General features: G+C 35.5%; 1 protein-coding gene across 20 annotated transcripts in view; it reads right to left on the reverse strand.

Annotated features, from left to right (window-relative positions):
• Nucleotides 1–16,681, reverse strand: part of MEF2C (myocyte enhancer factor 2C) — a 163,206-nt gene that overhangs the window by 87,028 nt on the left and 59,497 nt on the right. For 9 of the 20 annotated variants that reach the window (XM_028529117.2, XM_036020519.1, XM_036020517.1 and 6 more), the window contains one exon: nucleotides 3,627–3,822. In XM_028529117.2, the coding sequence (XP_028384918.1) occupies nucleotides 3,627–3,680 (54 nt within the window). In that variant the 5' untranslated portion in view covers nucleotides 3,681–3,822. Of the gene's footprint in view, nucleotides 1–3,626; nucleotides 3,823–5,639; nucleotides 6,027–6,978; nucleotides 7,127–16,681 lie in introns of those variants that run through there. The other 11 variants (XM_028529158.2, XM_028529109.2, XM_028529124.2 and 8 more) reach the window with 6 other exon arrangements.

Genomic DNA, 16,681 nt, shown 5'->3' on the forward strand with positions numbered 1-16,681 from the left:
TTTAATTAAGAAAATCATGTTTGTTTTGTGTTTTAATCTAAAAGATCTGGGCTCAAATCTTTGACAACCAACAAAGCTTTGCATGGTCTGGGCCATGCCTAATTCAATCTTTTCTCTCATCTTTCCTAAGTTAGACACACCAAGGTCAAGTTCCATGGGCTTTCCTTCAGCTTCCTAGCAGGCACTCTCATTTCTAAAGGAGCTTTGCAAATACTGTTACCTCTGGAATGTTGCCATCTGCCTGACTTTGACTGTCTTAATGTTCCCATCTTTAGCATTGCCTTCCAGATGCATTTTTCTGACCTCAATCTGAACAAAACACCTCCTATTATTCCTTCACAGCACTTTGATAATTTCATTGATAGCACCTATGAACAAAACTTTCATTACATATTTGCCTGTTTCATGGCTGAATTCATCCACTAGGCCAGAGGTCCCCATACTATGGCCCACAAGCACATTCATCCCCCTGCATCTTGCCCATGGCTGCTTTCACAACTCATTGAGACAGTTACTGCATGGTTTACAGTACCAAAAATATTTTCTTTCGGCCCTTTACAGAAAAAGTTTGCTGATTTCTATAGCAGCTGATAAGATGGGTGAGATTCTTCTTGTTTACCATTGACTAATTAATGCTAGGCACACTGCAATCCAATAATATTTGTTGATTTAATAAATAAATGAATTATTCAGTTGTAAAGGGGATTGATAAGAATTAAATGGAATAATATGTATGTAGTTCTTGGAACCTGTAGCTTCTTTTACTAAGTTATCTGAAAGTTTTTGTGAGACAAAGAGAGAATCTAGGATTTTAATTATTTTTACATACTGGCCTAAGAAATCCATCTTGTTTAGGTTAGCATTTGAAAAATAAGTAGTTTTCATAAGCTTAAGAACTCTGGAAAATTTAAGGAGCTGTTATTATTTTTCCTCCCCTAAACTATTACAGGTATACAACTGGAGTTTCTGAATTTTAGCTGTTCCCTATTTCCACTATGAAAAATAAAATAAGGGCAAAATTCAATTTAAATAGTTAGCCACTCTGTTTTACAACAGTTTCATTTCTTAATGATATACAATTTATCACATCAGCTCTGCAATATTTCATTTCACACTTTATGCCAGAATTTCTTATTCTGTAAAAACACACCCTGTTCTCTATGTTGCCAAATAAACACCTGCAGTGGCAGAGCAGACTTTTACTGCTTTTAAGAAAAGATGACTGTGAACCATTGTGTGAGGTTCCATTAAGGAGTCTACCATGGGGGAGGCTTCCACAAGGGCAAAACAGTTACCTTTTACTTTTCAACATATGAACACACAGTTTAAAGGCAGCTCAGTTTAGGGGTGCTTCCACACTTCACAGGACACACTATGAGAGATTTGCTGGTGTGAATTTTAGAAGTGACTTATCTCTTTTAAGCTCTCTCCAAATGGTTCTTATGACCACTCTGCACATGACAAACATTTATAAGTAAGATGGCTGTTGAAAGTTGTCAATGGCCATCTAAAACAACCACTGAAATACATGTTAAAACATGACAATTTTCACACTTACTAATTCTGTTTAAGTATTGAGTTAAAAGACCTACTGTACCTAATGACTAAAAGAAAGAAAAAAGAAAAAAAGGCTAAGAGCCTAAATTCTATAGAATAAAATCAAGAAAATTGTCTTCAGGATTAATAAAAAGATAAATGAAGCTGAATTTAAATAAATTTTCTTCTTCTAACATGGGTGAGAATCATAGCAATTGTAGACACAACTATATTTAAATTAAGAAAAGATGTTCAATTATTAGCGCAAAAGTAGAATGTTAAAATTCTTGTATTCCTGTGTGAGTTTTATGCTCCTTTATAAAGCATAATGAAAGTTCATGATTTCCACCTGCAAAAAATTTCTTCCTTCTTTGCAAGCAAAACAAAGACAAAATGAATTTCATGAACTTAAAAATTACTTGACATTATTAATGAAATGTAGGTGCTAATTCACATAATTTTTCATTGTACCCAAAACAGATTCTAGTCCAAATAACTGGGCCTAAATAGTCAATGGTACATGATGTTCAATATTTCAGTTTTAATTTCAGTCTATAAACCGATTAAAAATGTTGTGGTTTTATATTGAAAAAATTATTGCTTTTTGACTTGATTCATAGCAATAAATAATATGCAGGAAAACACTAAAGGAATACATTATAAATCTTAGCATTATTCATCCTTTAGCTCACTTTTCAGCCAAAAATAGTTCAAGTCATATGTACCTTGAATATAACAATTTAAGGAATTATAAACATAAAAATCAAAAAGTTTAACTCTTAATAGAATCTGGCTTTGACAGCATAAATAATAACTTCTATTCATTATAATGTACATATTTTACAACATAACACTTTAAACCAGGAATCAGTTCTAGTCTCACAAGTCCAAGAAGATAGAAAGGGACAAAGACATAGAGTGTCTTTATTTGGGGGAAACTACAGCCTTAGGGGGCATCTCCAAAGCTGTCCTCTTAGCTTCCCCTAGTGTAAAGGGAGGACAGGCAAAAGATGCTTCTCTTCCACAGTCAAGGAATGCCTGCTTTATAGTTTGCACTATCCACCTGCAATGGCTGGGACCTGGCAGTACTGTAATTTCTCCCAGGACCCATTACTTGATATTCAACATTAGAATACAAGCAAACTACCCACCCCTCTCTTTACGTTGCCTGGCTACATCCACATTCCCCAGGTGTGAAGAATTCACAGATATTCATGATATTTAAGTATTTGTTGAATAGAACAGTTGGCTGTATAATGTTTTTAGAATATAGGGTCTGATGCCTGCTTGAGTGTGGTTTGTAGGGTAATACTATGGGTGTAATAATTCACAGTTTTAATTTGATCATTTCACCTAAAATGTCATATGATATGCTTGAGTGTGATAGTGTTATGTTACAGAATTATAAGCTTATGACTTTGTAATACAATATTTTGTAATAAACAGGGGGCATTATTTGTGCCAGACCCTGAATTGTATCACACAGATATTATCACTGGAGTCCTAGGAAAAATTACAACATCATCTGCCTCTATGTTTATAAAAGTCAAGGTTTAAAGAAAATAGTATGAATTAACCAATACTTCTTGCCTACATGTTTTAAGTTACTAATATTTTATGTGGGTGTTTTCTCTGTTGTTGTCAGAATATGTTAAATATTTTGGGTGCATTTCAAAATTTGTGAATAGAATAAAAGCTATTTTTATTCAGAATATTTAGCCTACAATGTAAACCTTTAAAATGGATAACCACAAAGGGCCTTGTGCCCATGAATATTAGAATATCTTTAGTGATGCGTGCAATGTAGCAATGTTATGCTTATTAACTCTTAATTATTAAGCTATTTATATTACACAAGTATAACTCCCACTTAGAATTCAGGTTGAAGTAAAAACTAACTAACCATGAATGTGTAAACTGTATTTCTACAAGAGAGGGTTATTTTTTTCCTTTTACATATAAGAGACTATTAGCATTTAAACTGGCCACGTTTAATTCAAAATATTTTCCAGGACCCTTACCCCATTTTGGGGAAAATGTTAACACATAGAACATGTAAATAATGAAAGAAAGAAGTTTATCCCACTCACCTGTCTGTTACGTTCATCCATAATCCTCGTAATCTGAATCTTTTTTCTCCCCATAGTCCCCGTTTTTCTTCTCTCTCTCGTCCCTGAAATTATGTATTTTTTCCTTCCTTTTCTTTCTCTTTCCTGTTTCCTCCAAACAAATCTCCTTCTTCAGCACTTGCACCACTCAGTTCCCAAATTCCTGCATTCGTTCCTGCTGAACAAAAAGGAGACATTCAATACCCCTTTAGCAGCAAGTCAGTATTGTAAGAACTATCATATTCTAATTTTTAAAAAATAAAACTACATGGCAGTAAGCCAATCAAGTGAATGAAAATAAGTGCTTGTTAAAAGTACACAGTATATCACACACAGGAGCACATCAAGTAGGATTGGTTTGTTTTTATAATTAAAATAATTTCATAAGTACTTTAACAAGTAATTTAAATGATGAAAACTATGTTTCAAAACCTGGCAGTTAAAATGTATCTTTTGCAAAGAGTTTCTTAATATTTTTAAATAAAATTAGGTGACTATTTGCACCTTTCTGTTATGAAAAATTACCTAAATCAGAGAGTTAATGAACCTTTATGTACCTGTGTATGCTAAGTAGGGCAGCTAATTCATTTCTGAAGGGAAAACAATCTCCTGTTTTGACAGCAGAGGTGATAACGTTGTCCCTCGTTATGCAAATAGGATGGACTATTATCAAAGTGTTATTTGATATATGTAAATGTCAGCTAATTTAAATCTAAGTCTTTTAATCTTATTTTTAAAAAGCCACCGCTATGAGAATACTGTAAAAAGAACATGTGATATTTAATCTTACATAACAAGCAGCTATCAGCAGTGAGAGATCTCTTTTCCTTTTGAAAGCCCTTAAGCTATATTTTCAATACAAGAATCCAAAAATATAATCATTCATAAAAAGAAAAAAGAAAGGTGTAAAAATTAGAGTATTATTCCACTTATAACTACACTTTTTTATAATAAGCCATCAGTCCTCTAAATTTAAATATTTTGAAAAGATATCATATCTCTTTGGGGAGTAAGATACAAAATTATAAAAGCTTGTTATTGTATACTAGATATCTTTAGGCCATGAATTAATAGTAAAGAAATGATCACCAATAAAGTAAGATAAACCCAGAAAATCTACAGTATTAAAAGTACATATTTTACTTTGTTTGAAAGTACATCTGAGTGTAATGAAAGTGAAATGCCGTGCAGTGTGGAAGTTAACAAGAACGCACTCCACAATGGCTTCTTCATTTGCAAGCAACAGCCTCAATTATTCTAACCCATCGCATGTCAAAGAATGCAACTACTTTACACATCGCTCAGAATGTCCCTGTTTATTTTAGCTGGTGGCTCACAACCAACCTGATAAACTCCCACTTTTGTTATGTAATGCTAAGCCAATGTCCTGGCTACTTAATAGATCAGTTGGCTCCAATTCAAAGTTATTGGAACAGGAAAGCTGTCCTATACTTGGTCTGATCACCAGCTCTCTTTTGACTTGTTTAATTTAATTTCTAAATTCTCCACCTCTTTGAGTAATTTTTTTTACAATTTTAAGTTTTCTGTGATTATCTAATTGCACAAGCTATTATGACATAATTAGTTCTAGTGGATTAGGCACTGCTTAAATGCTAAGACCATCTATTCTCTTTTGCCCAAAACCTTTCTATTAAACTGCAGCTCACTCTTGCCTCTGAGAATATATGTACTGAGTAACATCATGACCACACAGTGATCATCAAAAACTATTTATTACCCCAGCAGTAATTCTAAGTGTTGGAAGTAGTTCAGAAGTGTTAGAGTTCTATAAATAACACACATTTGACAAATACACATGAAAAAAATTAGCTATCCTACTGAATTAGCTAAACACACTGAATCACATTAAAATATGAAAAGTCCACAAAGCACAATTGCATCACATATTCACTGCTGGCACTGTATTTATCTATGTTTAGAAATGGTCTCAAACATCACTCAACTGGGCAACTTTCCTGTTTCCTATAGTCTTACCTTAGAAGCAAGCAGCACGTTAGAATGGTATTTCCCATGCATGTGCAAGACCCCACAGAGACAAACAGGCTTCCTCTGTCACAGGAAAGCCAACAGAAAAGCCAACCCATGAATCCACAGCAAATGCAAATGGGACAATTTCCTTTCTTTCATTTAGCTGAGGCCGGTGGCACTATCGGCTTACAAGACTATGCCTGCCTAAGCGCTTATTCACGCTAAGGTGGAAGGTCAGGGTGAACAGATTAGCGTGTGGTGACAAGGCGGGCAGGGCAAGAACGTCTCCTGATCCTGATTTCAAAATACAAATAACCAGGCAAGTAGAGAAACATCGCTGGAGAAAAGCCTCCTCAGAAAGACAGGAAGAGTTCCTGATGAACCAAACTCAGAAGAGTTCCTCCATACCACAACCCCACATTTCACAACTGTGAAATAAGGGGTGTTTTAAAAAAGGCAGAGCAAGGATTTTTTTTTAAATTCTCAAAACATTGTGGGAAATATTTTGCTGTAAAAAAACTTGCTGTGTAGATGTCAAATATATATATAATAGTTGATAAAATGCCACTAAATATAATTTCCTTTTTGAAATAGGCAAGGTAATGTATAGAGAAACAAGTGTAAATTTTAATACAATTAAAATATTTCCTTGTTTCTGTAAAAATGAACATTTCTTCAAGTGCTGCCTTTTGAACATTCCTACAATGCAAAGTTTTATATTATTAAGTATATATGCAGAATAATATGTAGTGATGATGTGACTCTTTTCCTGAAGTAAAATGTGTCATAGAACATATGGCCTAGAGCATTTGATTATGATTCACCACATTTGAAGGCTGTCAGTAAAAATTCAAAGAGTTAGGAAGGTCAATAACAGTTATATAGTTGTTTTCTTGGCATAACTATTTCTCAAACCTGATTTTTATGCAGAAATTATATTGTAAGGTTGGTTTCAAGCATTAATTTGTAAGAAGCCTAGAGAGGCTGGAAAAGAGATTATGTAACTTCAAGTAATCTGTAAAATTGTTTTGTATGTATATGAAGAAATGATTACAATAACTAAACTACATGTAGTAGAATTTCAAGTTATGCTGAAAACTTTCATTATGTACAATCAACCATAAGCTTAAAATAATTCCAGCAGGCTTGCCGCTACTTCTTTCCACATGAAAGAAGCATTCTTGGAAAATGACAGAGTTCCGCAGAAACAATCAGTAATTTAAAAAAAAAAAACATAAAGAAAAAGAAATGCTCTACCATAGTTACACTCTCTAGAGTTTCAGTCGTCTGCATTATTTTTTTTATGCCAACCTAAGTATAAGAAAAATAAAATCAGGCTGCTTACTAAAAAGGGGAACTTCATTATGGCAGGCTTCTGTTCACTTTGAGTTTGGCACAAGCAGACAGACGAAGGCAAAGTGGTGTGAGACCCAAGTAGAGAAGAATTTCTTGTGAACAGATGCTAAAGATCCTTCTCCCACTGGCTCTCATTTATAAATAAGTTCCCTCGAGTGATACACACCTCCTCTCTCTCTGCCCCCTCTTCCCTCCCTCTCTCTTTCTTGCTCCCATCCTCCCTCCCTCCAGCCCTCCCTCCATCTCTCCCACCCTCCTACAAATCCCTCCCAGTAACACAGAAGAGTCTTGACAGAATGGCAGGAAACACGCACAGACTGGTCAGGGAAGGATATGATGTCAGCAACCACGAACAATAAAAGGTGTAAAGGTGCTTCCTTCCCTAAACTGTTCCAGAAGTGTAAAATGGGAACCAAAACTCTTCACTTCCTTCTCTGAGCAGAACTGTCTGAGTGCACTGGGCTGCACACCCCACACAGAGAGGCCTTTGAGAGGTTCAGATAAGGGACACTGAGTGAAATCCAGACGTGGGGACAACATTTTTAATTTCTATTTTTAAAACACCTGAGAAAAATCCATGTTAGCTCTAGGTTAGTATTTTTGCCTGACTGCTTTAAGAAATAGAAAATTAGAAAACCAACAAGTTCACTTTGGTGCAGAAGCTATATCTCAATTACCATTAATCTATCATGCCTCAGAAAAATCGAAACAGTTAATTTGGCCACATAAACTTAATTTACCCTTCGGGGCAAATGAACAATTTTATACAGGCAAAGAGCCAAATGGATATCTTATATTTTTGGTCAAAATAGACACACAAAAATTGTCCAAAAAATCAGTGTTGGTAAAATTAAGTGATTACTTCTTTGTCCCCATCGTTAATAAAAGGACATATACTGGGTGGGTAGAAGAGGTTCCTATGGTATTGAAGCCTAAAAAATTCTTTTTAAAAAAACATACTAAGGACCGAAGTAACTAACATAAACTTTCAGTATATAGTGAAATTATTTTAATCGCATCACTATTAGGTTCTTTCTAACATGGAAATGGCAGTCTACCATAAGGTTTCTGTAGGAAGAAAACCACATATCAAGTGATCTGAGTCATCTTCAGATTTCAATCATCTTCCCACAACACTTTGATTTAGAAATTAAACATAACCTTCAGTTATGTGTTTTGATCTTAGAGTGAAACTGCCATGCCACATTAAAAGATGTGGGAAGAAATTAATTCTCTCCTGCTAAACTTATCAGTGCAAAGCATGTATTTTGCTATAATAAGCACAATGCAGTCACTTAAATAAACACAGCTTATGAAAAATGATAGAACATTAGAATATGTGATGTCAATTTTCAAAGAAAGAACTCTGGTTTTATTTTACACATATTGGCAAATAACTTTTTCATTGACTCACATAATGTTTTGTGAAAACTCAAGGCTGGAAACCAAACACACTATATCACAAAAGAAATTATGGTGTTAAGTAAATACAAGCTGAATACTTAATAAGGGACAAAAATGATCATAAGCTCAGTTGCTGCAAGCCTGGTATTACTGATTCAAACAATTAAATGAATCATTATTACTTTAAGTGCAAAACATTGCTCATTATGGTGCATCTAGATACATTTAACTTTCTACTTTATGTTAGATGTGAGACACCTAATTATATTTTGGTTAAAAGGAACAAGTGGAACTTTTACTTTTTTTTCTTAGAGGTATTCTGAACTTCAAAAGATATAATAACTCTTCTTCTTCTTGTTAGTTGACTACATGATGTCTTATGAGTTGGGAAATATTTACTTGGTCCCGAAAGTTACTCCTTATCTCGTTAAGCTTAACATGCACTATACCGAATATCACATTACCTGGGCTATGAACGCAACCTGAGTTCATTTTAAAGACACACAGCCAAGACTCATCATCCCAAGGGTGATAAAAGAGCAGCCATTCTTTCTTGCTGGATAAATACCATCATTCCATCAAGTTACTTTCTTTGTCATTGGAATCAGTGTAGATAGAACTTGATGAATTTTGAGTCATCCTCGAGTTTCAGTAACATAATATCACACATACAAGTAACAAATAATGTTGACAGTCTTTCCTGCCACCTGCCACACTCCTTCCTACCACAGGGCCTTTGCATGTGCAATTCCCTCTGCCCAGGATACTCCTCCTTCCCCTCTGTGCCTCCACAACTCCTTCCCTTCCTTTCTGTTTCACCTCCTCCGGAAGCACTGCCCACCCTCGCAATCACATCAAATTCCCATGAAAGGATTCACAGCACCATTGCTCCTCCTCTGGAGCTCTCCTCGCATTTGGAACTGCATGTTTGCCTGTCTTCCTCAAAATCTGTGGGCCAGATATGCATGCAGTAGGATGGTCCTATTAGCAGCATACTGTTAGTTAATTAATGAATTAAAGATTTTTATTTCAAATGAATATTTTCTGCAGTCAGTATTTTTAATGACTGCTACTTAAGAACATTTTCATATTTTTTATACAAAAGCAGACTGATAACTGATAACCTGATAATTAATCCTTTGTATATTTATATAGCGTCTCATATATGAAATAAGAAGTGGAAGTGGAATGGATTTTGAAGTCAGGAAGCTCAGGGTTTGAGAACTCTGGCTCGGTACTTAGAAGCTGAGTGACTACATGGTGAAGATTCACTTTCTTGGAATCCTGTTTCCTTGCCCTACAAAAAGTTGGGAACACACCTCTTCATTTGCAGCATGGTTATGGCCATTAACTCTGGTGCTATAGATGAAGTGCTGTGTACATGGTGGTACTGGGAACCTAGCCTACTAGTTGTAAGACTGCTTCCGTGTGAGATGTAAATTCGGCCTCATCACACAGTGGCTATCAAGTGAACCAGAGTCCGTGCATACAGCATGAAGACTTCTCTCTGCAGAGCTAACGATGAAAAGCTTCTAACAGGTAATGCTTCATTTATCCTTTAACAATGAATACTCTATGAAGAAAAAATTTAGAAGGTTACAAAAATTAAGAAGTTTCTCTTAAGTATCAGTCATGGAAGAGCTTCAGGCTGCAAAAGTAGAAATAACTAGGGAAATACATCAATTTTCCCAATGACCACGGCTGCTGAAAACTCTACATTAATGCTTCTAGTCCTACTTTAATATCTTTCCCCAAGGACAAAAGGAGATGAAATGTATGTCAGAAATATAATAAGGCTAAAAACGAACTCGTTTTGAAAACCCCTGCAATTAATTTAATAAGTGGGCCTAACCTTCCATTAACACCGGCATAAATGATTTTATTTACACAGTTCTAGAATCCAGGAGGCAAATATCTTGAAACTACTGCATTGCATTGTAAACAATTTAATAAACAGGAAGGAGGCATAGCTTCCCAGTTGGTCATGACTTTCCATGGTATATTTTGTCTTGCGTATTTTTTTCACACTGCAGCTTAAACAGCATTCTCCAATCCTCATTCCAAAATAAACTCCAAATGGTCTAAATATGTCAAGGGCCTTGTGCTATTTAACCACACTGCAGTTTTTAGTCTTCCCACATCATATTAAGTAATTAATTCAGGGTTTTATCATGTCTTTGATTTCCTAATTTCTCATGATAGGGCAGTTACGACGTTTTCTTTCAAGGGCCACTTAGTGATGTGCTGGGGCTTACCATACAGGTAAATTCTACACTGTCCTCATCACTAAGCAAGAGCTAGTATTTAGCATCTTAGAATGTATTCTGTTCCCCAGCTGGAGCTCCTCAATAAGCACATGCAGCTGGATTTTTTGTTGCAGTTATTGAACAAAACAAGTTAAGCACTGTACTACACCAATATCAGTGAAACGAAATTGTCAGCCTTCAAAGCAAGCTGGGTTTTAAGTGGGCGATGTTGCTATTATACATTTTCCTCTTATTACGACAAAAACCTGAATTCCCAGTCATCTCTTGATCCTGTCAGAAAAAAATCTTATGTTCATTATTTTGTTAATCTTTATTTAATATATCATATTTCATTATCAAAATGGAAATACTCTAAACTTTTTTCTCACAAGTCTGTATGTACTGGACACCACTTTCAGTCTCACTAATATATTTGTGCATGTGTGTGCACAGAGAGAACATTTTCCTGCAAAACTGCAGCAAATAGAAAAAAACATTTTAGTTTTTCACGCTGTATCGATGAAACAGTAAGAGTCCATTTTAAGACACCTGAGTAGTCCTGAGTATTATTACCAGTAAATAATCACATTATTAAGTTTGTGATATGGCTAAAAGGACATTCTCAGTAAAGGCTTCGTTTTAATTCTGCATTCAAAAATTATGTTAAGTGATTAAAATTATGTACTTAAAATAATTTGTCTTTTATTTGCTTTTCCAATTCACTTAACACTTCAAGATAATCTGAACATGGGAAGAAGTACTGCAGTCCTGCCAACATCTTTGTGATACATGATGGAGAGAATGCTCGGTGAATCATCTGCTATTCACATTGAATGCCATTTATGTTAGTCTCCAGTGAGACTTTAGAAATTTAGAAAGTTTACATAAAGATCTTCTGTGCTAATATAGACAATATACAAAATGCCATAGTAATATCTCTCAAAAGGAAGATATTTGATATTACTATTCTATGTGGCTTAACCAGAAACCCAGTGATTCATCAATTTTTCTATTTCTCTTCGTCTCTTTTATAGCATCCTAATCAACCTAATTAAGGCTTTGTTCATCTGAAACCTCTGATGGCAATTTGTTTAACTCTATCCCACTGTGGTCTTCTTATAAGGAGAATTAAATCTGATCTTCTGACAGCAATCATGAAATGATCCCAACTGGCCCCAATTAAGCCACATGGCTCATGGGCTTCCATACAGTGAAGTGCCAAGTTCTCGGTTTCATTTACACATCATTCTTTACCTTGGTTTATTTTCTTAAAGCCAATTAAGTATGTGTCTTATCAAGTGGAACTAAATTTCCTTGTGTACATGAACACAAGACACAGTGCATCGAGTGACTCTGCAGTCCCACTGAAGTATCATGCAGGCCTCCTGAAGCCATTCTCCCTAGCTGTAGTGCTATTAACGAAAAAAAGAAAAAAAAACACAGCTTCCTATTTATTTACTCATGCTGAAATTGACCCACATGTATCTTCTCAAAATAATACACAAGTTTAAGCAGGTCTGACTAACATAAATCAATAAAGACTTTAATTTGATATATTTACCATGATCTGTTATATAGTATCAGCATTTAGTTGAGTTTAGTATTCTGTTTTTTAAACATTTGACATGATCTATTTCTGACCCTCTAAAAGAGCAGTACGAAAGTAAGACTTTTGAAGTTAACCTTTCTTACCTTGAATTTCTGCTCTAATTTTTTCACATATGCTCAATTGTAAGTCCTGTAATGATGTTCCCAGGCCTTCCTCTGAGCACAGGTAGCCTCAGGATTTAGAGCTCATTGATTGTGTGCCACTCCAGGGAAATGGCTGATTAAAAACAGCCTCACGAGGAGGAGTGGCTCTCCTGTTCACATCCGGCTCATCTTATTTTAAACTCTAATACCTGTATGGAAATATGACCCCCAGCTTTAGCTGTGGAGTCTTGCCGTTTACAGAGTCCTTTACCTTAGACGCCAAGGCAGAAGCACAGCTACATCGATCCCAATATGACTTCTGTTTGACACAGTTTCTGCAGGCCTTCGTCAATGACCCTGACTACTTTCCTGTGAATCGCAACAAATACACTGTATTTTCTCATATCTATTCTAATTTTAACTATCACTGATCATCTGTTGGTATCTGATGCTGGCTATCTGTCATAGTTCTTAGAGCAGATGGATTAGAACATATCTGTTCATTCTAACCATACATTAAAAACTGACATTAGGATAGAGAACTTGAATAGATGCTATGCATCTTATGGGACATTAACCTCGATGGAACATGTAATTCTTCTTATCACTTAACCAACAGATGTAATCGTAAAGAAAAAATACAATGGGATCTTTAACATGCTGATGTTTGGCAACACCTAGAAAAAACAGTACCTGCATTTTCTTCACGGGAGAGAAATACATACTCAATCATCTCAATAAATAACTGTTCTCAACAGAGGGAAATTAAAAATACTTATTATAAAAGGCTGATGATTTAGAAAATATATACCAACCTCACAACTGACTGACTTTTAAGAAATGTAGAATAAATGCACAGAAATTTTAGTAAGGTAAAACAGATGCTGGGGTGTTGTATTATGAAATATTTCTCACTGTATTATAGTAATCTCCAATAAGATTTGATGTTAATTTTAGAGCATGCTTCTGCTAAAAAGGGCAAACCCTGCAACAGATTTAGTACAAAGAAGCTGAAAATATCCTGTGGAAAAAAAATCTGTAGTGAAATCAGCCAGCCCAAATCCTGCCATTACTCAGCACTGCAGTGACGTGCGGATGTTTGTAGTGGTTTGAGGAACCAGCAGGGGTGGAAACTCTACACACTCGACTCCAACATGATTGCAATTGAACCTCATCAAAGTAAGAGCTCATAATTTGTCACAGAAAACAGCCAATTAACATATGTTAGAAAAAGGCTTCTTAAAGATAATATATGATTAAAGACCCAGTGCAGCTGTTGGAAATCAAAACTAGGCATTTGAAAAAGAAATCTTAGTCTGAGCTTCCGTATGGTTAAACTGATAATGGCTACTATGATTTTTTTTAAGTAGAAAAATATAATTACAGTGCTTCTTATAAGTTTGGGGTTATGGCAAAGGAGAACTGGGTACTTGTGGCACTATTTACTATGCCTTACTTAGTTCTATAAATAGTTGAAGCCCTTGCCAAAACTCTGTAGTTACTTTGTTATAGTGCTATTTTAAAACACAGACCTTCATTGTGAGCTAAATGGCCTTCAGGATGCACTTTGTAGTTATAGCATTCCTCTCAAAACTATATCCTCCCTTTATCTGTGCATAACTCCAGAACAAGAGGACTCTACATGCCTGCCCCGGTCACTGTAAAACATGCTAGGGCTGTGTACCAGAGGGCTTTAATGCTTCAGAACTTTTGTCAGGGTTGGTGGTCAGGAAGGGTGAGAGTTGAATGTCAGAAATGAGACTAAGGTGCATGTGTGCTGTGCAGGTCCCACAGGCTGCCTGCCACAGCTTTGAAACTGATGAACTACAGGTAACCGTGGATACTTGGTCTATTTGCATCGCAGGTTTTAAACTAAACTTCACCTTAGACCACATAGGCAAGCAAATCCTGGCTAAACTGACTTCACTGAACACCATGAGCCAAAATCATGATTTTGAATATTACAGCTAACAATGAAAAAGTTTAGTCATTAGTCACAGAGACATAAAAGTGTCAAATGTGATAGTAAGTGCCAGGGACACCACTGTGAACAAAACAAAGGTCTTCACGAAACACATTTTAAAGAGGCAATAAACAAGCACATTAATATGAGGACTTTAGAGGAGTGCCATAAAGCAAACACCACAGTAGAACAGGTTTGGGGGTAACTGAACGGATAAGCACAGAGATGGACCGTGCTGGCAGGGAAGGTTATTTGAGAAGACGATATGCAAGTCAAGATCTGAACCACAGATGGAACCAGGCAGTACTGGGAGGGTGACTACTCCAGCACTCAGTCACTGGTGGTACAAGTTTGGCTAATTCATAATTTCCTAAACCTTGGTTTCCTCTTCTATAGAATGGGAATAGCAACACATATAGTCTGCGATGAGGTTGTAAAGCTCAAATAAAAAAACCCAAGCCACATTCGTTTGTGAAAATTCACTGTGTAAACCTGTTTTCTTTACTTTCGTATTATATAATTTTATAAAAATTACAAATACTTTAAAGCTCAGAGGGTATAATATAATGAGAATATAATAATGTAAAGGTTTATAAATTGATATTAATTGAATCCAAAGGTGTGTCTGCCCTGAAAATGTGGATTATTTTATTAAAGCAATTCCCACTAGTTGAAAGAAGTTCATTTTGCAATGCTGAATGTAAATAAAACCATAGATAATCTGACAAATACAATACAAATTTTCTGCAAATGTGAAATACAGAATAATATTTTTAAATGTACTTTGTACTTTTTAGCTCTTACAAATAAATAGTTTTCTAATATTACTAATGTAATTGAGTCACTGGGTTAGGTTGATGTATTTTCTCTATCGCAGGAACCAGCTCCCGAGCAATCAGCACAGTTTGATTAAGATCTCTGCAATGTTTGAAAACCCCAGTGTCTCTCACTGTATGGGAAACAGTCACACATCTTTGGACATACCCATCTAATGAGAGTAAGCTATCTAGCCTCAAGCCAAAGAGATTAATTTCCAACTTAGAATGAATAGACAATTGAATCATCAAGTATTTTTTAAATTAAACTATTTTTAAAAGAATATAAAATTTAAGAATTATGAATATTTATATAGAAAATTAGAGTACAGGACAATACACACTTTAATTTGACAAGTTGTAAAATGGAAATGTCCAGTGAAAAACCATAGTATTTTAAGTAAGGGAAGGGGTCAAAGTTTCCTATGCAAAATAACATTAGTTAAGAAATAATAGGTATGCATTTTCAATTTTCCCTCTCCTGTCGTTTTTTTTTGGGGGGGGGAGGGGTATAAATTTGACCCTTTATTCCATCATTTTCTTTTTATTTACTATCTGGTGAACATAATTTGTCAGGTTTAAAATAGAGTAAGCTATATAATTTACAAAACCTATATTAACACTAATCTACTTTCATTTGCAATTGATGAAAGGCCCTGAAAAAGAATCATAAATTAGAAAAGTTTTTTTTTTTTAATTAAACCTGTCCTCTCTCCATTCTGAAATGAATCATGGGACAGATATTTATTCTAATAAAATATCCACATAGTGTTTGGTTTTACTCTCAATGCTAACCAATATTTCACACTGCATACTCACCCCTCCCTAGCTTATAAAATGACCTTCGGAGGCTCTTCTTTTCTCTTCTAAAACCTAGTCATAACTGCATACAAAGCAGGCATGGAAATACAAGTTTCTTTTATTTGTATTATTTCCAACTCCGTTTTTTCATTTCATCACGTCTCTTTATCTGTTTTTCCACATGTTTAGAACTGAAGGGATATGGAAAGTGAAACTGTCACAGAGCTAGGACTGGAGGTGTTTTCAGATGAACAGAATGTTTCCTCCACTGGATCCAGGCAGGGCGGCACAAGGCTGAAGGCTGGAGGAAGGCTCCTTATCTGAGTCTGTCTACACATTCTGTCCCAGGCTATTTTCAAGGATAGCCCAAGGCATCCTTGGTAGACAATATAATACTACACAAAGAGTAATACAACACTTTCCCTGTAAAGAAGACCATGCTACTATGGAACAGAAATTACTGAAACAGACAGTTTTTAATCCTGATTTTCTAAAACCTAGTATCCAAAAGAAAGCACCCGTCAGTGGAAGTAGCTCATGATTCTCTTGAGAAATACCAAAGTGGATTCCACAGATCACTAGTTCTTAAGGATGCTAACAAACTATTTCCCTCCCCTCTCAACCCCCGCCCCCCCCCCCCCCCCCCCCAGCAAAGAGCAGAGAATCAAAACAATTAGGAAAACTTTGGGTTTCTTTGCTGCAGAACTTTTCATAATCTTCCATATGCTGGATGCCAGAATCTGGATTATATTCAAATTTATCTGGGATATC

Source organism: Phyllostomus discolor, chromosome 3 (genome assembly GCF_004126475.2).
Source record: "Phyllostomus discolor isolate MPI-MPIP mPhyDis1 chromosome 3, mPhyDis1.pri.v3, whole genome shotgun sequence".
NCBI classification, from domain to species: Eukaryota; Metazoa; Chordata; class Mammalia; order Chiroptera; family Phyllostomidae; genus Phyllostomus; species Phyllostomus discolor.